At 34.4% G+C, this 23,494-nt stretch overlaps 1 protein-coding gene across 5 annotated transcripts in view; it reads right to left on the bottom strand.

The window, feature by feature from the left end:
• Positions 1-23,494, bottom strand: part of LOC150110721 (sec1 family domain-containing protein 2) — a 397,942-nt gene that overhangs the window by 269,981 nt on the left and 104,467 nt on the right. For all 5 annotated transcript variants that reach the window (XR_016549025.1, XM_090400427.1, XM_090400445.1 and 2 more), the window contains exons 7-8: positions 13,934-14,106; positions 854-959 (exon numbers count right to left, since the gene is read on the bottom strand). Coding sequence is in view for 4 of the 5 variants with exons in the window: in XM_090400427.1 (XP_090256553.1) it covers positions 854-959; positions 13,934-14,106 (279 nt within the window). In the remaining variant the exon portion in view is untranslated. The remainder of the gene's footprint in view (positions 1-853; positions 960-13,933; positions 14,107-23,494) is intronic.

Consider the following 23,494-nt stretch of genomic DNA (forward strand, 5'->3'; position numbering starts at 1 on the left):
ATACAATAAAAAGTTTGGAAAGATTAGCTGATGTGTAAAGTACTATTCCCATAAAGGGGATAGACGTAAACCATCGGATCTGTTGGTTCCGATGGTTGGTTGTTTAAGTTAGAAGAGTGGAGTAAAGTTTCATGTTTCTTTATAAAGCCGTTCTACGAGGAACCGACTTTTGTGAAGGACTCGTCTTTTTCCAATGAACTCTATGTCTGGTTAAGATGGCATGTTCTGCAAGTCCAGACTGTTTAGGTTTAAGGTACTGTATATAAGACTGGTGTTCTCTAGTTGAATAGAAGTAGATCTTCCTGTTTGTCTGAAATAAGATAATCCACAAGAGCAAGGAATCTGGTAGACACCTGGATAATTAAGATGTGGAAGCTTGTCCTTAGGAGAAGTGAGAAAGGTGGAGATTTTTCTGACTGGTCGAAAGGCAACAAAAATATTCAGTGGTTTTAAAACTTTTGCTATACGTTGACTAATGCCGTGTACATAAGGGATAGGAATGCGCATTATTTCTTCTGTATTTGAAGAGGAAGACATATTAAAACTGTTCAAAGTTCTTTTGATGAAGGAATCCTTGTATCCATTAGATAGAAAGGAAGAAGTAAGAAATATAGGGCTTATAAAATTTCATTTCCATCTCCAGAACTGATTTCTTAATTAGTGGATTATCATTTTCAGGCTTAATCCTTACTTATATTCATATGAACAAAATAATGTTCCATACTGTCTATAATGTCTTTACTGTTCTGTAAATGGTTTATAGAACAGAAAAGACCATCATGATGAAACAAAACAAAAGTTTTAAAATTCAAAATGAAAGTTGACTATAAAACATTTTATATAATACTCGTACCTTCTGCTCAGATGTGACAAAAGATTCTAAAGCTGCCAATTTCTTTTTATTCTGACTAGGTGCTATGCAACCAGGAGTTAAAACAGGATCACCAAACACCTCACCACTATAAAAAAAAAAAAAAAAAAAAAAAAAAAAAAAAAGTGATATATCTTGATATGTATCTGAACACATCATGTTGTTTAAATGACGAAAATAACAGAACGATAAGCAGAGTACTTTATAAGAAATGATCTACTATATGGTCTAACCATCACCTTTCAACATCCAGTTAAATTGTTTCATAAATATGCTATTATCATTACAATAGATCCTGCTTTTATGACTAATTGGTTGCTGGAAAATAATGCAATGTATAACTGCATACCAAAGGTTAAGTGAGTAAACAGAGTAAGGGTGAAATGGATAAACAGTAAAATCAAGCAAGCTGTGTTGGAAAAGAAAATGCTATGGAGGTACAAGAGACTTGGTGGTGATCAGATCCATGAAGAGTATAAAGCGCAGGCTAGAAGTTGACAAGCATGGTAAAGAAAGAAAAGATGTAGTATGAAGAGATTGGCTGGTCAGGCCAAGGTTAACTCAAGAGAATTTTTCCACTACATAGCAAGCAAGAGGAAGAATAATTATGGCAGATCAACATTGGTGGATGGTCATGGCAGCAGACTAACAGCTGCAAAGGATATAGTGGAATTATTGAATGATGCCATGCAGTATATAGAAGAGAGGCAAGTATTAGGAGAATTAGAAGTGGAAGAAACAGAAGTGTATCAGATGTTGGTTGGATTAGATGTTAATAAACCTGTGGGAATGGATGACATATCACCATAGTTGGCTATGCCCTTGACCTGATTATTTAATGAAAATCTTGCTGTGGGTAGGGTTCCTAAGGAGTGGAAAGAAGGCAAAATAGTACCTCCACAAGCATGGTTCTAAGACAGGTCTCCAACTATAGGCCAATTTGTATAACTGTGGTTGTAGTCGAGGTGTTGGAGAGATTGGTAAGGAATAGAACACAGGATTGGGTTGATGGACACAGCATTCTTTATGATGGTCAGCATGGATTTGTAAAGTGTAGGTTCTGTTTTAGTATTTACTTGTGTTTTATGATAACATAACAAGTGTTTTAGATAAGGGAGAATCATAGACAGTGATATTCTTGGACTTTTCAAAAGTGTTTGATAGATTACCACATGATAAGTTGGTGTATATGTTGGTGATTACCACATGATACTGGTTAGATGGATCAGAGATTGGCTCTCTAAATAATACCAACAGGTTGTGTATGATGGAGCAGTGTCTCAATAAAGGAGAGTAACGAGTGGCATGCCCCAGGATTCTGTTCTTGGGCCCCATGATGTTTAACTTGTTTGTAAACAATATATCATGTGGACTGACTGGGGATCTTCAGATGTTTGCTGATGATGCAAAGTTGGGAAGAATTATAAGAAGCACTGTTGATGATAATTCCCTTCAAGAAGATTTAAATAGACTTTTTACTTGGACAAAGGAGAGGGGTTGCAGTTTTAATATCATAAATGCAAGGTGTTGCAATTTGGAGTGCAGAAATATGAGGCTGTGTACTATATCGATGGTACCGTATTGCAGGACGTGGATGAGATTAGAGATTCAGGAGCGATGGTTGACAGTAGACTGAAGTTTAGAGGACGTACTGCTAGTGTTCAAAGGCCGCACATCATAGTGTTGCTATGATAAAATGTAGGAAGATAGAAGATAAGAAGTGATTGTGCCACTGTATAAGGCACTGGTCAGACCACACTTGGACTACTGTGTTCAAATTTGATCACCTGGTTTTTAATGTGATGTGGAGACACTGGAGAGGGTCCAGAGGCAAGTGACTAAGACAATATCAGGACATTGGAATGCTGGCTATGGAGAGAGATTAAAGAAATGTGGATTGCAGAGTTTGGTGGATAGGAGGAAGAGAGATGATATGATAGAGACATTTAAGTTAGGGAGAGGATTTTATCATATTAATCCAGAGGGGATTATAAAAAGAGTAGAAAGTGAGAGGGGAAGAACCAGATATCCTAACTGAAAGTTATGTAAAAGTGTAGTGAAGAGTAGATTTTTTACATGGAAAACTGTCAGTGAGTGGAACATATTACCAGAATATGTTGTTAATGCAAGGAGTGTTAAGGATATGATAAATATGTTGTCAGTTGAATGAACCTCCTACGATGAGTCTGCCAACTCCATGGAGGGTGTAATAATAATAATAAAACTGTTGTTAAGTGTGCTCATAAATTAAACCCTAAATTCCCATAGATTTGGTGTAAAAAATTGAGGTTATGTTTTCGGAAATACAGTTTGAATTATATCTTATCATACTGAAGTGGCTCTTAAATAATGAAGTATTGCATTTATTTCATCATGCAAAAAGTGAAAATGTTACAGGATTTACTGTTTAGAGTTTCTTTTCTTAATAAATTTTGCTTCAGCATTAAAGATATCCTGATCATGGCAAACTCCGTTTTATTCAAAATTGGGGCATCAGTTTTGAAATATCTCTAACCAGACTCAAGTTTTTCAAAAGTCTCTGTTAGTCTTTGTAATGTAAATGTAAGGGTATGATTATGTTTCTCAATGTCAGCTTCTTCAGTTCCTTGCTCTGCCATTTCAATAAGTTCCTCAATGGTAAACTCAATTTCATGTGAGTTCAGCAATTCATTTACAGCTCCAGTACAGACTTTTATAACCAGCCAATTTACTACCTCAACCATAAATACCTTTTCCAAAGAAATTTGGATTTAGCAAGTTCATTCTAGGTATAAATTGGATTTCATTTTCTGAAAGGATAATGCTGTTACAACTTAAGGGAAACCCCGTTAACATAAATATCATCCAAGCTTATGCACCCACAGCTGACAAAAGTGAAGAAGATGTTGAAGAGTTTTATGAACACCTAAAAGAGATTAAAAACCTAACAAAGGAACATGATATAAACATAGTGATGGGTGACTTCAATGCAAAAGTGGGAAGAGGGGGTGATGGAGAAATTGTTGGCGAACATGGCTTAGGCACCAGAAATGACAGAGGAGATCGCCTAGTCCAATTCTGTCAGGAAGATGATCTAACAATAGCAAATACCTGGTTTAAACTTCCACCCAGAAGACTGTACACTTGGAAATCGCCTCAAGATAACCAATATAATATTGTCAGAAATCAAATTGATTATATACTGATAAATAAAAGATTCCACAGTAGTATAAAGAGTGCAAAGACTTATCCTGGAGCAGATATCTCATCAGACCACAATCCCATAGTTGCAGAAGTACGTCTTAGATTAAAATCAGCTAAAAAATCACAAAAGAAGAAAAAGAAAATTGATGTAGAAAAACTGAAAGACCCGAACATAAATAAAAGTGCCAAGACACAGCTTAACCAGCGATTACAACAGATTAACATAGAAGAAAATAAAAGTGTGGAATCTCTTTGGAATAGCTTAAAGAATGCCATCGTAACAACAAGTATTGAAGAAGTAGGTTATGTGAATAATATAAAACAACAGGAATGGATGACAGATAAGATTCTTTCTCTTATTGATACAAGAAGAATGTATAAAAACAAAGACCTAGCCAGGTATACAGAAACACATAACATCATCAAGAAAAAAATAAAAGAAGCCAAGGAAAATTGGATGAAAAATTTATGTACTGAAATTGAACTGCTTCAGAAACAACATGATAATTTCAATCTGTATAAGAAAATCAACGAAATTTCCGGAAAACTGAGGAAAAAGCAAATAGTGTCTCTAAGAGACGAAAATGGAAAAATAGTTCTAGAAGAAGAGAATAAAGCACAGATTTGGATAAAATATGTAACAGAACTTTTCAATGATATTAGACAGAAGCCTATAAATATAAAAGACAACATTCAAGGACCAGCAATCATGAAATGCGAAATAGATAATGCTATACAAACAAGTAAAACAGGAAAAGCCAGTGGACCAGATGGTGTGCAAACAGAATTTTTAAAATTAATCGAACCAGATAACATCAAACTTCTTGAAAAACTATTTAATAAAATATGTGAAAGTGATGAATTTTCATCAGATTGGCTCAAATCTACATTTATCACTGTCTCAAAGAAACCCAAAGCGAATTCCTGTGGTGACTTCCGACTTATTAGTCTATTGAGCCAAACATTAAAAATATTTTTGAAAGTAATTCAGAATTGCATTTACAGAAAAAGTGAAGAAACTCTAAGTGAAACACAATTCGGCTTTCGGAATGGTTTTGGTACTAGAGAGGCCCTTTTCTGTACCCAAATATCGATACAAAAATGCATAGAAAAACAGAAATCTGTCTTTATGTGTTTCATAGATTTTGAAAAAGCATTCGACAAAGTCAGACACACCAACTTAATAGAAATCCTTCAACAAATAAGGCTAGACGAACAAGACATAAGACTAATAAAAAATCTGTATTGGAATCAGTCAGCTACCATTCAATTAGACAACATTACCACCAGTGATATTAACATCAAAAGAGGAGTGAGACAAGGATGTGTGCTCTCACCACTCCTGTTCAACATATATGCAGAGGTAATCTTTAAAAAAGCATTGGAAGAATGTCCAGAGGGAATCACAATAAATGGAAAGATTGTTAACAACCTACGATATGCAGATGACACCGTGCTAATTGCAGATAACATTATGGATCTCCAAAAACTCATTGACAGAGTATACATAGAAAGCCAAAGAATGGGAATAAATATAAACATCAACAAGACAAAATACATGATCATCAGCAAGCATCCAGCCTCATCAATGAAACTGACACTCAATGGGAAAAATATTGATCAAGTGTCAAGATATAAATATCTTGGTTGCTGGCTTAATGAGTGGTGGGATCCAGAAATAGATATAAAGACAAGGATTGAAGTTGCACGGCAGTCCTTCATGAAAATGAGAACACTATTCTGCAATAAAGACCTAAACATGGAAGTCAGATGCCGAATGCTGAAATGCTACGTGTGGTCTATTCTGCTCTACGGAGTTGAAACATGGACATTGAAGGCGACAACCATCAAGAAAATCGAAGCCTTTGAGATGTGGCTATACAGAAGAATGCTAAAGATATCATGGACAGAAAAAATTACCAATGAAGATGTCTTAAAATCCATTGGCAAAGCTAAACATCTTGTACAAATAATCAAGAAATGAAAAGCATCATATCTTGGACACATCATGAGAAACAGCAAATACCAACTTCTACAAACTATTTTGGTAGGAAGAATTGATGGCAAAGGAACTAGAGGAAGAAAAAGAATATCATGGTTTGACAACATCAAGACGTGGACAGGAAAGAGCAGTGCACAACTGCTCAGATTAGCACAAGAGCTCAGTTTGTTTGCCAAGATGGTCGCTGACCTTCGATAGAAGACAGCACAATAAGAAGAAGAAGATTCTAGGTATTTCTAAGCATAAGTGCTGAATTTTTGTTGAAACTCTTGGATCGTTAAGCTACCTTCCTAATCGACTGCCTTTATCTGGCACAGCATAATATCACAGCAACAGTTAAAAATATAATAATGATGCAAATAAATATACAATATTTTGTGACATAAAACTCAGTTATTGAATAAAAACTAAACCAAGTTGATTTGGTTAGAAATCATTCATACTAATTCAAATATTTTGTTCTCAATTATATACATTCAGCAATCTAAAGCTGAAAGATGCACATCTCAACAGTTTCAATTCCATGGGCGAGCATTGCATAGAGTCTTAATAGAAAATTTATTTATATCAGTCATAAAAGTAGGAGGGTGGGGAAGAATCTTACTCACTGATCTTAAAATGAGTAGTAATAGTGGCACCTCCAGAGAGTTCCAGGACTCATCTCAGGAGATGCATTATATTACATATCTTGCTAACTCCACTCAAGTCATCAAACATCTCTGTCAGTTAACTGTATGTGTTCTCAGCATGGCTTGCTAATTTGAAGAGAAAATAAAAGATATGATTTTAATCTATCAGGACATGTTATTTTGTTGAAGTTTTTATATTTATTTAAAATTGTGAGGGGAAATTTTTTTTTCTAATAACTGTATATCCCTGAAGACTTTTTACCTAGTTTATCAGCTCTTTTTAAGATTAACTTTATAATCTAAAAGTACTGGAGCAAAGATCACTAAGAGCAAAAATTACATATTCTAAATCTATAGGGATTCTCTGGTTTTCTGGGGATTAAATTTACTAGGTTCAGTTATTAGTTTATGAATAAGTGAATTCCTTTCTAAATAAATTATACTCAACAATTATATTTTTGTTTTCACCATTATTTTACCCAAATGTGAGCAAAGAAAAGTTTGCACATAAAATATCTGCATGACTAGGCTATTCGTATATAAAGAAGCATATTTCACATGAAGTGGGAATTTTACATAAACTTGCCACCATATCTCATAATGTACAGGCCAATTTGGACTTCTGAATCACCCCATGTGTTCCAGGAACACTCACTACATTCACTGAAAATTACTGTTTGGTGTGGAGGCTTCACAGCAAATTTATAATAAGACCTTTTTTTTTTTTTTTTTTTGAGGACATTACAACACTCATGGAAATATCATAATATGCTGAAAAGTTTTGTCATTCTGTAATTTTAACAATGATGATGTCCGGACAAGACCATTTTTATGAAAGAGGGAGCACCTCTCCCCATTGCAACCAGTAAAACAGCTTCTACAGCATCACTTCACAGAAGAAAGAGTGATTATTGCTTCATTTGAGTTGCACAGAAACCTCACTCCCCTGATATCACTCCATGCGATTTTTGTTTGTGGGATTACCTGAAGGCTAATGTCTATTGTGGCAGTATCTCAAACTATCTTCTTATATATCCTTCAATTCTAAGTGCTGACAAACAACTTCAATGCAGACTACATGTTGCTCTGTATAATGTCCCATTTGCACCACATAATTGTAGCATTTAGAAGCTTTTCTCATAGGATCTTATCACATGCTTTTTTTGCTAGATCTAAAAAAAAAAAAAGGCATATGACAATGATGCTAATTTAAAGATTTTAATTTAAATTATTACTATTATTATTATATGGGTATCTCCATGGAGTCAGAAGACTCATCATGGGAGACCCAAATAACCTTTATACGTACAATACCTATCATACTTCTCCTTAAACTCCTTCACTATCAGGGCACTTACAACAACTTATGGCAACCTATTTCACTCATTCACCAAACAAAAAATCTAGTCCACACACTGATACTAACCACACTCTTACAAAACTTTCAGCGGTGATCCCTAGTTCTCTCTCTACTCATCATGTAGTGCAAAATTCCTTTAATGCCAAGAGCCCTTGCAGTAACTTATAAGTTACTAGTATGTCCCCTTTTTTTCTGTCTGTCAACTAAACTTGGAGAGAATCCCACAGAGCTGTCACCAGCTTACTTAATCAGGTAGTATCCCAGCCAAAATTACATTCTACTATTTGCTATCATCTCTTTCTTTTGGTTTAAAGCAATAAAGAATACAATTTGGTCAGCTAAATCCCAAATTTCCAGCTCATCCTCATTTCATTCAGAATTCAGATACTAATGGACTGCATCATAAGCATGTGAGGAATAGACATTAAGTCAGCAGCTCTGGTCAGTGTTCTTTACATTCTTCAAAATGCCACACTGAAGTCTCCTTCTAGGTATCTAGCTTTGATCCCTAAGCGGCCACTCAAATGTAATTATGGAATCATCTGGGATGTGAACCTGGGACCTGTCAGACCCAAAGCAAGCATCATACCCTTTGATCAATAAGGCTAATCATAATCTGGATAATCATTAACATTTTGTTTTCCTCGATTGGTAGAGCCTCTGCTACTAATGGCTCAGTTAAGTAAGTTTGAGTATGGTTAGTAGTTGGAAGGGGACAATCGTTCGATGCTGTTGGCACACTCTCCCTCGATGAGTCTTTGGACTCCCTGGAGGTGTCAAATAATAATAATAATGTTCATAACAATGTAAAGTCTTCAAACATTGGTTCAATATTCTTTAAGTTTTTGTTAAGATCTTTTAAATATATATCAACCTTCTAATCTTCTATTATCATTTACTTCAATTCTGATAACATGAAAACATATTTTTAATCTTACAGAGTTCTTCTCATTTCGGCTTCATGAACTAAGAATTAATGATTAATCTCTCTAGATTTAGGAAACTTTTCTTCAACATCATCAGCATTATTATCTAAAGCTCTAGATAAATAACTAGCTAAACAATTTTTTATTCCTTATATATGATTAATATCGTTATATGGTGGCACATAGTGGAAGGTTGTCAATATGCTGCTCTGTAAAAAAGTTATATAATTTGCTTTTTTAAGTAATGATACTGGGTAATATATGTTAGATATAATTTGTAATACAGTTTTAATTCACTGTGAAGCATCTGTTTTAATCAGTGTATGCTTTTAGAAGGTTTATTTTTATTATTATTATAGTGCACTAATGACAGTGAAGAACAACAAGATGGCAACTAAGATAAAATTATTGTTTGGGGAATGATTGGTTGTTTTAGATTTATGGCTGAAGCAACTAAGTTTATGAGGTCAGTGTATTATGCCTGCAAAGTGCACATACATTAAGGCCAGTTTGCCTATTTCGCCAGATGAAAAACCTTATCGCCTCTTAAGCCAGTCTTGTACAAGACTAGCTCACTAACCTTCAATTGAAAAGCCCTTATGAAAGTTCTTCATATTCTAGATGGGACTTTAACCAAGATCTTTCCAACAAAATTGTTCAGGAAATTCAATATACAAGGACGTTATGAGATAGAATTGACATCCAATGTATTCACTATCAAAAGTAAAAGATTTGAGAGTGTGTCTGAAGTGTCATGAAAGCAAGTGTCAAAAAATGTCTATGTTAAAAGCAAGAAAATGTGGTGAATGTTTGTGAAAAAAAAAAAGTGAGTATTGAGGAGGTTGAAGAAAGGAATGAATGTGAATGAAGTATGAATGATGAAAGTGTGAGTCCTAAGATAGAAAACAAGAAAGGAGGAGTAAAAGTGAGAATAGTGAAATGGTTTTAATGAAACAAATAGCTGTGAGTGGTTTAGCAGAGAAGAGTAAACAAAGGAGAAGTCAGAGAAAACAGAAAGAAAAGACAGGTGAGTAAAAAAAAGGAGATATGAGAAAAGAGTAAGGAAAGTATTAATGAATGAAAAAAGAAGAATAATGAGACAATATTCTATAGTGTGGCGACTCCATGATTACAGGTGTGCTTGAACAGTGCATAATGAAATCATGCATTCCTTGTACTAAAGTTAAAGATGTTAGTGACATAATTAGAATGTAAACAGGGGGAAGTGAAAGAGAATAATTTTGGCTGGAAGGAATGATTTAAAAGGCAAAAAGTATGGAATGAGAATGGGTATGAAAGAGTTGTTAGAAGTGAAAAAGAAGAGTTAGAGAGTAAAGTAAGCCTAATTGCAAAGTATGGCAGGAGAGCATTAAGAAGGGCTGTGGTCACAATGAATCAATATATAGATGATGCAGGAGGAATGTATGCAGCTTTTAGACATATAGTCTGAAGGATGAAAGGACTTGCATATGAATGATGGACTGCACAAATGGATTGGGAGTTCTCTGTCTGGAAAATGTTTTGCTTAGTGAGAGAATGAAGGTGCAAAATAAGGAAAACTAAACATATTATTATATGGAAGACAGCCAAGAATATGTGCAAGCACCCTGGAAGTAAATGTGTGTGAATGAAAAAGATCAAAGAATACTGAACACAGTTTGTCAGGTCTGAAATCAAAATCAGACAATCAAGACGTTATTAAAAAAATGCAAGAGAATATTGTAGTGTATATACATCAATGTTAGAAGTATCAGAAACAAAGGTGAGGAGCTCATGGCATTGGTTAACTAGAACTGGCCAAAAACAATAGGCAATTAGTGAGACTTGACTGATAGAAGACAATACTATTATTGTTAATTTCTGGAGCAGAAATTAAGCAGGTGAGAGATTAAATGAAAAAAAAAAATCAAGAAACTGCCAAAGAAGGATGTTAATAATAATAATTACTATTATTATTATTTTGTGACACCTCCAAGGAGTCCCAAGACTCACTGAAGGAGGACACCTACTCTACAGCTCTCCATCTCCACCACCACATCGAACCTCTAATACCATCATCATGTACATCAATGCCATCTACTGCCTACCACCACTAGTATTTTTTTTTTGGTCTGTAAATTGCATGTTCTGAAGGGCCGATTTGTCTGCATGTGAAATGAAAATCCCAAGTTTCCAGGAGGAAAAACCTTACTACTTTTGTATGAGACTGGCTAACTCACCTTTAATTGAAAAAAATTCATATAAAGATTCCTCACGTCACAATGAGAATCAAACTTAGGCCCATTCCAATCGAAAGGTGCAATGTATTGTCATTCTTTCATTTGCTCCATGGAGGTGCTTTACATGGGAAAATATCAAGGAGTATTTAAGGAAAGCAGTCAGATTGCATACTTGGTCAGGAGGACAAATCAAGTGGAAGTTAAATGGATGAGTGAGTAGCATCATTAAGCAGGTACTATAAAAGAAGAAAATGATAATCAGTAGGCTCATAAGCAATACAAAGAAGGATGTTAATAAGGGAGATTAACAGAGAATCAGGGTTATTATCAGGGAGAAGAAAATGAGAGAAAACTAATATGCCAAAGTAAACCACAAAGAGTTCTTTTGCTATGTGGTAAGCAAAAGGATGAATAATTATGGAAGGATAACTTTATGAACATTGATGGTACAAAGGTGACAGAAGCAGAAAAAACAATTATACTGAGTGATCAATTTTCAAGTATGTATCATTTAGGTGAAAATAATGTCATGAAAATGTAGACTGATTAGTATCTTAGCAGTGGTGATTAAAGTAATGGATATGCTGATTAAGAACAGCATAGATTTATGAAGGGGAGGTCTTGTAGTAATTTATTCACCTTCTACAATAAAGTGGTAATTGTGTTGGATAAGGGAAATGGCTACATTGCTAGATTTTGCAAAGGCATTTGCACATAATCTTATTTATATAAGGTACTGCAAATAGGGAGGAAGGGGGATGAATAAGAAGCTGTCGACAAGGGTAAGAAGGTAGCTGATGGACAGGCAGAGAGTGGTATATACTGGAGATGAATCAAAGAGAAGTCATGTAATCAGCTGTGTATGTAAAAAGGATGCACTGCATATTTGAACTATTGCTATTCAATATTAATGATACTGAGAATGATTGGGAAGTAGGGGGGGGTAGATTGATATCCAGTTGATGGCTGGTGATGCTAAACTGTCTTAATGCCTTTAAAGGCATTAAGAGATTTGTTTTTGTCTTTTAGAGAAGGTAACATATGAATTTGGTAGGTTTATAGGTAATAAGGAGTTCATATTTTTTCATAATTTTTGTCACATGTTCAGAGATGCTTTTAATATATGGTATAGAAGTCCTGTGGGCATTTTGTCTGGATTTTTTGTCTAGATTGCTGCATAGGAGAGTGGTTAATTATTATTTTTAGTTACTTTTGGATTATAGTAAGGCTGTTTCTTTGATAGTTTCCAGTTCTTGTTTGCGATTCTTCAGAAGAACAAACTTTGTACACTCTTGATACAAGGGACTTTATGATGCCATATTTTTGTGATGTATGGTGGACTGATATATTTGTATATATATTTACTGGGAACAGACTGCATCTTTGAGAATAAATAGAGAGACCTCAGAAGAATTCCCAGTTCAGAAAGGTGTGAGACAAGGCTGTGTCTTGTCTCTGATTATCTTTAACCTGTACACAGAAGAAATATTTAATAAAGTTAGTAACCTCAAAGGAATCACTGTAGGGGGCAGAAATATTAATAACCTAAGATATGCAGATGACATAGTTCTTCTAGCTGAAAACAAATATGACCTCAAGACTCTTATAGATGAAACCCTCAAGTACAGCAAACAGTATGGCCCCAGTTTCAACTTTAAAAAGACAAAAATTATGATAATTTCAAGAGAAAAGGAAATATCAAAAATATACATCAATATAAAAGGAAATAAATTAGAACAGGTGCAAACATACACATACCTCGGACACTTGATCACAGAGAATAGCAGGACAGAAGATGAAATTAAAAAAAAAAAGGATTGAAATTGCAAGTTCAACTTTCAACAGTATGAAAAATTACTGATATCTAGAGAATTAAATCTGAAAACAAGAATAAGAATTTCCAAATGCTACATATGGTCCACATTATTATACGGAGTAGAGACATGGACACTCTCCAATCTGAGTGTGAAAAAACTGGAGGCCTTTGAAATGTGGATGCTGTGAAGAATTATGAGGCAAAACAAGAATAAGAATTGGAAATTCATATTCTTGTTTTCAGATTTAATTCTCTAGATGTCAGTAGATTTTTCATATTGTTGAAAGTTGAACTTGCAATTTTAATCCTTTTTCTAATTTCATCTTCTGTCCTGCCATTCTCTGTGATCAAGTGTCCGAGGTATATGAATGTTTGCATATGTTTTAATTTATTTCCTTTTATATTGATGCATATTTTTGGTATTTCCTTTTCTCTTGAAATTATCACAAATTTTGTCATGGAAAGATAAAAAGATAAATGAAGAGGTACTAGAGATGGCAGGCATAAACAGGAGCCTGATGAAAGAAATTAAAAAGAGAAAAGTCATCTATTTTGGACATATTCTGAGACATAATTGCCTACAAAGGACACTTCTTGAAGGAACTGTTGAGGGAAAGAGAAGGAGAGGAAGACAAAGACTGGAGTGGATGAAAAATATAGAAGACTGGGCCTATCTCTCATATGAAGAATGCAGCAGAGAGGTACAGAATAGGAGATGGTGGAGACATATGGTAGTCAATCTCCTGGAGGGAGAAGACATCTGACAGGACAGGATATATTTGTGGATATAAATTGTTATCTTCAACTGTATTGAATAAACTTGTAATCTCTTATATTTTCTATTTAACTAATCTATTTTAATTTATTTTCATCCCAATAATTAGTTTTTTGTAGTCATTTTAAATCTTATATTGCATTTAAATGTACCTCTTTGTAGCACAAATTGGAGCCATATTCACAGCTACATCACTTGAATAGCCTGGAAGATGGGGCAAAACTCTTATTATTCTGTCTAGTAGAGACTCCGTATGCTGACTCAATGGCGCAACCAGATCCAGTGTTCGATCAATCAAAATAACTGAAGCTTTCTTTGTACCATTCTAGCACATACGTAAGAAAAAAATAATCAATGTAAAGCATTTTCAAGTTCACATATAATCCAGTCACATGAAGCAGAACTGAAAACAAACTATATATGAAATTTTAGATTTTTATATACTGGATGACCCATAAGTCATGAAGCAGTTTAAACATTTAATAACTTTATAAACTATTACACTTTTTTTATAATATTAGTCAAGTTGCTTTTTATTTTATCGTCTCATGATGTAATTGTCAAGAAAGTTTATTTCTTTGATGTTTATTGATCTGATTAAAGCTTTCCAAATTTCTGGTAAGGTTAGACCTTGATTCTTGTTTAGGTTTTCAGTTGTACGGGCGACTGTAGCTGCTTCCTTGAAGGTTCTTGAATGGTAGTTATCTTCTATATAGGGCATAAGGCTCTTATCCCACTCAATGTGATGGTTGGTACAGGCAAAGTGGCAAGAAAGGCCTGAAATGTCTTGTCTGTTGTTTCTGACATATCCTATATGTTCTTTCTTTCTCGTTTCAAAGATTCTAGAGGTCTGACCTACATAACTAATACCATGAGCAAGGTATATTATATACTCCAGAGTATTTGTAGAATGGATGAGGGTCTTTCGGTGATCTTAAAAATTTCCGAATAGCGTTGACTGGCTTGAATGCTACTCTGATATTATGTGGTTTCAGAAGGTTAGCCAATTTTTTGGAAATGCTGCTGACAAATGGAATAATAATAGTACTGATGTATTGGACGTCATCACGTTGTCTATTTTTGGAAATGCTGCTGACAAATGGAATAATAATAGTACTGATGTATTGGACGTCATCACGTTGTCTATGTGGTATATTAGTCAAGAGAATCTTGTTGTAGAGTCTTTTTGGATAACATTTAAAGATAGCTCTCAGGATATTGTAGTTAATTCCGTTTGTAGGTCATCTTGGTCTGTTGTGTACTGTATAGCTCTTTTCTTGAGCACATGGATAATGCTAAGTTTCTGAGCTATATGATGAGACGAGTTGAAATGGAGGTAACGTCCAATATTTGTAGGTTTTCTATACACAGATAGGTTGATACTATTATTGGTTTGTTTCTTTATTAGGATGCCTAGGAATGGCAGTTTTCCATCTTTTTCAATTTCTAATGTGAATTTGATGGTATGGTGGAAACTACTGATTTGGTTGAGGTAATCCATTAGTTCTTCTTTCATATGATCCCAAATGAGAAAGATATCATCAATATATCTGTACCAAATTTTCGGTTTTGGAATGATCTGGGATAAGATTTTTTCCTCTAGATCTTCCATGAATAAGTCAGCACAAGGAGGAGAGAGGGGGCTACCCATTGCTAATCCGGTGAGTTGTTTGTAGACACTTTTTTGCCAAATAAAATAGTTAGAAGTTAAACAGTGATTGAAAAAAGTAGTGATGTTTCTTGGGAACAAGTTGTCTAAGATGTTGATGACTTCAACCACTGGAATGTTTGTAAGCAGAGATGTAATGTCCAGGCTTGCTAGTATATCTTCTTCTAGATAGATAGGGATGCTTTTTAATGTATCTACAAAATGTTGCGAGTTTTTAATATAAGTATCCGAGACGTGAATGTGTTGTTGTAAAATCTTTGCAAGGTACTTGGACAGTTGGTAAGTAGGAGAATAGATTCCATCAACTATTGGACATAATGGTATACCATCTTTATGAATTTTAGGAACGCCATACAATCTTGGAGTTAGTGGGTGCATTGATTTTAGCTTTCTTATTACTTCTATAACATATTACATAACATTGTCAGAAATCAAATTGATTATATACTGATAAATAAAAGATTCCACAGTAGTATAAAGAGTGCAAAGACTTATCCTGGAGCAGATATCTCATCAGACCACAATCCCATAGTTGCAGAAGTATGTCTTAGATTAAAATCAGCTAAAAAATCACAAAAGAAGAAAAAGAAAATTGATGTAGAAAAACTGAAAGACCCGAACATAAATAAAAGTGCCAAAACACAGCTTAACCTGCGATTACAATAGATTAACAGTGAAGAAAATATCATCATCATCATCAATTTCCTTCAATGTACCCTCAAGGGGTGTACAGGATATGACAGTACTACATGAAAAAATTACATCATTACTAACTTCCTATCTATAATTTTCCTCCAAATCAGTCTGTTACTTGTCAAGACTCCAACATTATCAGATCTTATATTTCTATCGTCTAAGGCACTTTGTACCGTATCAATCCACCTATATCTTGGTCTTCCTCTGGGTCGTTTTCCTGCCAACCTGGCAGAGAACACTTGTTTTGCTAATCTTTCCTCTCCCATTCTATTTAAGTGACCATACCATCTGAGATTAGCTCTGCTAACGCATTCCTGGATGCTGACAATGTCAAGTTCTTTCCTAATATCCTCATTTTTAATATGATATTGCCATTGATGCCATCTGTTCACGCCTCTAATCTTTCTCAGGACTCTCATATCTGCGGTCTCTAGTCTTTGGTCAAGTGTTTTACTTCTGACCCAGCTCTCAGATCCATAAGTTAAAATTGGTTTGAACACAGTCTTGTATACAGCTAATTTAGTGTTCCGACTAATTTCTTTCTTATTCCATATGAATTTATTCAATTGACTTCCCACGATACCAGCTTTGCTGATTCTGTTGTCTATTTCTATATTTAGTTTACCATCTTCAGTAAAAATTGTGCCTAAGTAGCTGAAATGTTTTACTTGTTCCACAGGTTCTCCATTCACAACACAGTTGACATTTTCAATGATTCTGCCTATTTTCATTGTCTTTGTCTTTTTATTGCTGACCTTCATACCATATCTATTACAACAGCTATTCAATTTAGTCAGAGAATCTTGCAGACTTGTAGCGGATTTATTTAGAAGTATAACATCATCCGCATAAAGCAAAGAGCTGACATTAACATCCCCAATTTTGATATCAGGTTTAATACCACATTCCTTCATAATGTGATCCATATAGATAATGAATAACAGAGGGGATAATGTACATCCTTGTCTCACACCAGATTTAACATTAAACCATCTTCCTGTACTTCCTTCAATTCTAACTGCTGACTCACAACTCAAATAAAGACTAAGTATTGCTTGATATAATGCCCCATTGACACCATATAACTGCAGCGTATTGAATAGCTTCTCTCTTGGCACCTTGTCATATGCCTTTTCCAAATCGACAAAACTTAAATACAGATCTTTGTTATATTCCCATGCTTTCTCGACTATTTGTCGTAAAGTGAAGATCTGATCCTGACAGCCTCTATTTGGCCTGAATCCAGCTTGTTCTTCACCAAGCTTTTCTTCCACAATTCTTCTCAACCGTTTCTCAAGTATACTTGCATAGATCTTGCCAGGAACACTCAGTAGGGAAATACCTCTGTAATTCTCACATTCAGTTTTATTTCCCTTTTTATATATGGGTACTATGAGAGCTCTACTCCAATCATCAGGAATTCGTCCCTCTGTCCAGGCTTTCTGAACTATGCAGTGCAGCCACTGTAAGACTCTTATACCACCATACTTCAGCATTTCTGGTCGAATATCATCTACTCATGCTGCCTTTCCACATTTCAAGCCTTTGATGGCTTTTTCTACTTCAAGTATGGATATGTATTCCTGACTGCATGCCTGGTCAGTGTTTTTTATCATTGTGCTGTCATCACTGCTTGTTTCATTTAGCAGTTTTTCAAAGTAATTACTCCATACTTCAAGGATATCTTTTTCTCCTGTTTTCCTTTCACCTTTATCATCTCTAATTCCTTTTACAGCACTCTTTCCTCCATTCCTAAGCTTCTTCAACAACCTACAGAATATTTTGCCACCTTCTTGATATTTATTTTCTATATTCTTGCCAAAGTCCTCCCATGACTTTTGTTTAGCTAGTTTTACACACTGTTTAGCTTTCTTACATTTGTCTCTGTATTCTGTAAGAGTAAAAGCTGACTTATTTGCTAGGAACTTTTGATATGCTTTCTTCTTTTCCTTCACTGCCTCTTTAACTTCCTGTGTCCACCAGGGAGTTCTGATTTTTTTATCTTTGCACACAACCTCACCACATGCCTCTCTGGCAGAATCAATCAATGTTTCCTTCAGAGTTTGCCACTGAATCTCCAAGGTTTGATTCCTGTTCTCAAACTCTTTCATTTTCTTTTCAATAATATTTCTGTATTTTAGTCTACAGTTTACATCTGAGAGCTGCTCAACTTTTATTCGCTTTAAAACTTTCTTACATGTTATTCTTTTCAATATGAAATTCAATTTTATCCTGCTCAAGACTAAATAGTGATCACTTCCAATTTCAAATCCTCTGTACACTCTGGTGTCCTGCACCAGGGAGAAAACATCACTATCAACAATAACATAGTCAATGAGACTTTTCTTATTCCTAGCCTCTTCTCTCCATGTGAATTTGTGCACATTTTTATGTTGGAACATGGTGTTAGTAATAACCAGTCCATGTCCTGAGCAGAAATCCAACAGATATTTGCCATTATTATTAGCTTTGCTCTTTTCTCCAAATTTTCCCAAAATATTTTTGTATGTCTCACAATCATTTCCTACTCTACTATTTAGATCCCCAACAAGGACCAACTTTTCCTTTTTCATTGTGTCAGTTGCTTTTTCTAAAGCCTCAAAAAATTCCTCCACTTCTACCTTAATAGAACCTTCTGTGGGACCATAGGCACAAATAAGTCTCATTGTCCAGTTCCCCATTCTCATATTTGCCCACATTACTCTACTTGAGACTGACTGCCATTCAATAAGATTAGCCTCGTATTTTGTGTTGAATACTATGGCTACTCCTTTTCCTTGATTGTTATTGCCTGAATATAACATTTTGTATTTATTGCTCAGAAAGATCTCACCAGTTTTGGTCTTTTTTGTTTCAGTCACCCCTATTATGTCGATCTGGTACTTATCTTGAAGAAAATAAGAGTGTTGAATCTCTTTGAAATAGCTTAAAGAATGCCATTGTAACAACAAGTATTGAAGAAGTAGGTTATGTGAATAATATAAAACAACAGGAATGGATGACAGATGAGATTCTTTCTCTTATTGATACAAGAAGAATGTACAAAAACAAAGATCTAGCCAGGTATACAGAAACACATATCAAAAAAAAAATAAAAGAAGCCAAGGAAAATTGGATGAAAAATTTATGTACTGAAATTGAACTGCTTGAGAAGAAACATGATAATTTCAATCTGTATAAGAAAATCAACGAAATTTCCGGAAAACTGAGGAAAAAGCAAATAGTGTCTCTAAGAGATGAAAATGGAAAAATAGTTCTAGAAGAGGAGAACAAAGCACAGATTTGGATAAAATATGTAACAGAACTTTTCAATGATACTAGACAGAAGCCTATAAATATAAAAGATAACATTCAAGGACCAGCAATCATGAAATGCAAAATAGAGAATGCTATACGAACAAGTAAAACAGGAAAAGCCAGTGGAACGGATGGTGTGCAAACAGAATTTTTAAAATTAATCGAACCAGATAACATCAAACTTCTTGAAAAACTATTTAATAAAATATGTGAAAGTGATGAATTTTCATCAGATTGGCTCAAATCTACATTTATCACTGTCTCAAAGAAACCCAAAGCGAATTCCTGTGGTGACTTCCGACTTATTAGTCTATTGAGCCAAACATTAAAAATATTTTTGAAAGTAATTCAGAATCGCATTTACAGAAAAAGTGAAGAAACTCTAAGTGAAACACAATTCGGCTTTCGGAATGGTTTTGGTACTAGAGAGGCCCTTTTCTGTACCCAAATATTGATACAAAAATGCATAGAAAAACAGAAATCTGTCTTTATGTGTTTCATAGATTTTGAAAAAGCATTCGACAAAGTCAGACACACTAACTTAATAGAAGTCCTTCAACAAATAAGGCTAGACGAACAAGACATAAGACTAATAAATCTGTACTGGAATCAGTCAGCTACCATTCAATTAGACAACATTACCACCAATGATATTAACATCAAAAGAGGAGTGAGACAAGGATGTGTGCTCTCACCACTCCTGTTCAACATATATGCAGAGGTAATCTTTAAAAAAGCATTGGAAGAATGTCCAGAGGGAATCACAATAAATGGAAAGATTGTTAACAACCTACGATATGCAGATAACATTATGATCTCCAAAAACTCATTGACAGAGTATACATAGAAAGCCAAAGAATGGGAATAAATATAAACATCAACAAGACAAAATACATGATCATCAGCAAACATCCAGCCTCATCAATGAAACTGACACTCAATGGGAAAAATATTGATCAAGTGTCAAGATATAAATATCTTGGTTGCTGGCTTAAAGAGCGGTGGGATCCAGAAATAGATATAAAGACAAGGATTGAAGTTGCATGGCAGTCCTTCATGAAAATGAGAACACTATTCTGCAATAAAGACCTAAACATGGAAGTCAGATGCCGAATGCTGAAATGCTACGTGTGGTCTATTCTGCTCTATGGAGGTGAAACATGGACATTGAAGGCGACAACCATCAAGAAAATCGAAACCTTTGAGATGTGGCTATACAGAAGAATGCTAAAGATATCATGGACAGAAAAAATTACCAATGAAAATGTCTTAAAATCCATTGGCAAAGCTAAACATCTTGTACAAATAATCAAGAAATGAAAAACATCATATCTTGGCCACATCACGAGAAACAGCAAATACCAACTTCTACAAACTATTTTGGTAGGAAGAATTGATGGCAAAGGGACTAGAGGAAGAAAAAGAATATCATGGTTTGACAACATCAAGACATGGACAGGAAAGAGCAGTGCACAACTGCTCAGATTAGCACAAGAGCGCAGTTTGTTCGCCAAGATGGTCGCTGACCTTCGATAGAAGACAGCACAATAAGAAGATTACTTCTATAGGCCAGTTAGTCATTCCACGTAATAGTTTATTGGTGTCATTATGGTTTTTTAGGGTAGGATCTGTATTGAGAACTTCATAGACAGACGTGTCAGATAATAGATTTTTAATTTTTTCTTCATAATCTTTAGTATTTAATATAACTGTATTATTGCCTTTGTCGGCTTTAAGTATGATGTCTTTATTATTCCTTAATTTGAGAAGCGTTCTTCTTTCCATTTGGTTAGAGTTGGTGTTAGGAGATCTTGACGGAGCTGAAAGGATTATGCTGCTTTTTAATCGTAAGTCATTAGCTATTGGAAGTGGTAGCAATGAGAAGGCTTTTTCTAAGTTGCAGATGAACTCTATTTTAGGAATGGCAGTGGGTTTTAAGGCAAAATTGAATCCTTTTTTGAGAATAGAGATCTCAGGTTTAATTAAAACATATTTAGATAGGTTAATTATCACTTGGTTATCTGGTAGAGACGGTTTGTAGTTGATATGATTATCATACAGCATGTTGAATTTATCAATTTGTGTCTTTCTGCTGTGGTTAAAGGTTTTGGTAAAACTGTTGCTAATCATATTGTCTAATAGTTGCCATGTCTCTGCATCAAGGTTATTAGAGATATCTGTGAATAAGCTATAGCACTGTGAGTCTATTTTGCTAAGCATGAATCTCATATGGAAAATTCTTTCTCTGAGAAGTGCACACGAAGTTCGTTGGTAAATCATGTTAGCTTTTTTAGAAAAAATACCACACAATGAACAGGATCAACGAGATCACCAAACAAAAAGTATGCAATCTTGAAGGTTTAAAATGCAAAAAAGCTAGGTATTTAAACCATCTGACTTTTTTTAAAAAGATGTAGAGACAATAGCGTGATCCCAAAATTTCTTCGTTTAAAATTATAATACATAATAGTCAAGAAAAATACCACACACATTTAATAACTTTTTTTTATTTATATTATATATATATATATATATATATATATATATATATTGTTATAATAAAATACAGAATATGGAAATTTTTTGATTAGTTATGAAACACCACATCACATGAATGCCTTCCATTTTGGGCTTCACAAAGATAGGCCTTTCTACAGCATGTTCCATGACAGCTGTTAATGCTTCTGTAATACCCTAATTTCTGCAGAATGTTCTACTTCAGCTACTGGACTGTAAGTCTCTTGTTGACATAAACATTTTCCTTCAGGTAACCATATAGGAATTAATCAGCAGCTATCAATTCTGGAGAATGTGATGGCCAATTAATTGCAATCTTCACAAAATTATTCATTCTTTTCATTAGAATAATTAAATGCTGATTTCTAAAATAAAATCTTATGCAAAATTGTGGTTCGTTATTGGGATGTGAACATTTTCATGATTAATTTCCCAAATGTTCCTTAAAATATGAAAAAATAAAATGAAAAAATCAATAATCAAAAAAGTTATTCACATTTTAAACCCTTTTGTGACTTATAGGCCATCCTGTGTGTGTGGCCACTTGCATACATACATACATACATACAACAGATATTTTATTTTTACAAACTAAAGAGCAATACTGAATAAATTTACAAGTTCGACCAATTTCATCCCAGTAACTACTGGATTCAGGAAAGGGAAGAGTAGCTCAAAATCACAAATGCTTTGCTCTTTGCTATTGCTGGCCACAAGGCAGCATTATGTATATAGAGTAAAACTTGTATATTATTTATACATATTTATACTTGTATATTAAAACTTGTACATTATGTATATAGAGTAAAACTACCAATATGTATATAGAGTAAAACTTGTCCAAGATGGAACATGAAAAAGGCAAAAACTTGCTCAATGTGAACAAATTATATAGTCCTGGCCAGAAGAATAGACATTACAGTGTTATTTATTTTTTATAATGCAGAATCTGCCCAACATGAAAATGGAAAGCAATATTTGAAGAATTTATTAAATTAGTTGAATAAAGAGGAAAGTGTTTTAAAAATACACCTATATTTATTAGATTTTGGCACTTGTGTTGCTTTTACTGTTTCGTTTGTGAATTAATGTTGGTCAGTTTCTGGTAATTCCAAACATTTCAGTAACCTGAATGTGAACAAACCGATCAGTTCATTTTCTGCATCATGGCTAAATCGTATGTGGCATTGTCGCTAAACAAAAAAGTCAAAGTCATTGAAGCTAAAAAAAAGGATAAACTCTCGGTACGAGAAATAATGATGTGGTTTAAGTGTGGCAAAATGCAAGTATACAACACACTTAAACAAAAGGATAAAATAATGAAAGAGTGGCTACAAGGAAACGGTCGAATGAAGAGTAAGGCAAAGGTAACCGGCAACAAGGAAATCAATGAGGTAGTGTGGGAGTGATTCACGAATGCAAGATCAAAAAACATTCACATATCTGGTGCAATGGTCCAAAGCAAAGCTCTCACAGTAGCCAAATTCTCAGGAATGATCAGTTTAAAGCACCTACAGGATGGTTGGATAGTTTT

The sequence above is a fragment of the Typopeltis vanoorti genome, chromosome 1 (genome assembly GCF_054136105.1).
Source record: "Typopeltis vanoorti isolate ZY-2024b chromosome 1, IOZ_Tvanoo_1.0, whole genome shotgun sequence".
Lineage (NCBI taxonomy): Eukaryota > Metazoa > Arthropoda > Arachnida > Uropygi > Thelyphonidae > Typopeltis > Typopeltis vanoorti.